The sequence below is a fragment of the Rattus norvegicus genome, chromosome 3, assembly GCF_021556685.1.
Source record: "Rattus norvegicus strain SHRSP/BbbUtx chromosome 3, alternate assembly SHRSP_T2T, whole genome shotgun sequence".
Classification (NCBI taxonomy): domain Eukaryota; kingdom Metazoa; phylum Chordata; class Mammalia; order Rodentia; family Muridae; genus Rattus; species Rattus norvegicus.
This window is the reverse complement of record NC_141536.1, coordinates 71,682,096-71,684,022: the sequence shown is the minus strand read 5'-3', so window position 1 is coordinate 71,684,022 and position 1,927 is coordinate 71,682,096. Positions and strand designations below refer to the sequence as shown.

Here is a 1,927-nt window from a genome sequence, read left to right as displayed (position 1 = left end):
ATCCTTTGTCACAATATTATGGCAAACTTATATTCTCCGTATGCATAAGGCTGAAACATAATAGAGAATACTATAGAGTTTTCGTTCAAACATTCTGTATTCAAATCTCAATTCTACCAACAGAGGGCTTTGTGTCATGAGTTTTTCTTATGTTGTTCTATGCTGAGTTAGATGACAACAGGGAATAAACAAATGTGCTTTGTAATCATTTGAGTCTTAGTGCATAGATTTTGTAGCACACTATGGGCTACTGCTGAGGTTTCTTTCTTTGTTTCATCTACCACAGGGTAATCTCTCAACATCCCATGCAACTGTGATTCTCATAGTCTGAACGAAATACTTTTATGTATTTATTTTTTTATTTACATCTGATGATAGCAAGGACCTATAGACTATTGAAAGCATGAGACTCTGGAATCATACAGGTGTGAAGGAATTCATACTAGTCGGATTAACAGAAAACCTTAATTGGCAAGTCGGGCTCTTTTTCCTTTTCAGCATAGTTTATTTTATCATTCTTGTCGCTAACTGGGGGATGATTCTTTTGATCTGGTTGAATGCCCATCTTCATACTCCAATGTACTTCTTTCTTAGTAACCTCTCTTTTTGTGACATCTGCTATTCTACTGTCATTGCTCCTAAAATGCTCATTAATTTCCTGTCAGAATACAAGTCTAGCACATTCTTTGGTTGTGTTATTCAGAGTTTCTTTTTTGCAGTGTATATAACTACAGAAGGTATACTCTTGTCTATGATGGCTTATGATCGTTATGTGGCAATTGCAAACCCCTTAATGTATACAGTTATTATGACACACAGCATCTGCAGTCAGATGGTTCTTGTATGTTACTTGGGTGGCCTTATTAATTCCCTCACTCACACAATAGGTTTACTCAGACTGGACTTCTGTGGTCCCAACATTGTAGACCATTTCTTCTGTGACATCCCTCCTCTTTTGAAGCTTTCATGTTCTGATGCACAGATCAATGAGATGCTGCTTTTGTTCTTCTCTGGAGTGATTGGTATTTTCACTTTCATCATTGTCATGGTGTCCTATATTCAAATTATCATTGCCATCCTGAGGATCCGCTCAGCTGAGGGAAGGCGCAAAGCCTTCTCCACTTGTGCCTCACACCTAACAACTGTGACATTACTTTATGGTTCTGCGACATTTAGCTATATCCAGCCAAGTTCTCAATATTCCATGGAACAGGAAAAAGTCTCTGCTGTGTTTTACACCTTGGTCATCCCCATGCTGCACCCTCTAATTTACAGCCTGAGGAACAAAGATGTGAAAGAAGCAGTCAAGAGGTCAGTTTATAGGGAGAGGAGTGGCCCTTGAATATGTCACTTCTCTGGCTTTGAAAGCTTGATGTGAATCTCCAAAGTGATCTTTAATAAAAGGCAGGTAGAATTTTAGACCAAAATATTTTAGTTATTTTTATTTATTAAATAATGCCTTGTCTCAGAGAAAATATAAAGTGTCTCTAATTACATAGTTTTCATGGATCTTTTACATGGCTCTACAAAGTGTCCATAAAAGAAGAAATTTTAATAGAATGGTAAATGACTAAACAAAATGTAGCTGTGACTTAAAGTTTTAAATAAACTCACTTATATGAAATACCTGTTTTGTTACAGTTGCTCTGACTTAGAAACTTAAGTAAGGAGTTGCAATTAGTGTTATTAGATAAGTAAGGAATGAAGAGATTTCTTCATTATAATAAAATGGAGAAGATTGTCCATTAAGTGGGAGTTTATGTTAAACTGAACACATGCCTGACACTGCTTAACTGGCCGAGAACCTGAGACTAGATAGCTCAGGGGCTTGTGAAAAAAATGTAAGTCTAATCTACTATATAATGCTACCAAAAATGCCTTTTGATGACATTTTGCTACACTTGTTGATGAGTTACTTGTTCATTCA

General features: G+C 36.4%; 1 protein-coding gene across 1 annotated transcript; it reads left to right on the top strand.

Moving 5' to 3' along the window:
- The first annotated feature begins 403 nt into the window (after positions 1–403).
- Or5aq1d (olfactory receptor family 5 subfamily AQ member 1D) lies at positions 404–1,342 on the top strand. Its single transcript, NM_001001054.1, is given in 1 exon segment — positions 404–1,342. A coding segment is annotated over 1 exon segment (939 nt).
- The last annotated feature ends 585 nt before the right edge of the window (positions 1,343–1,927 follow it).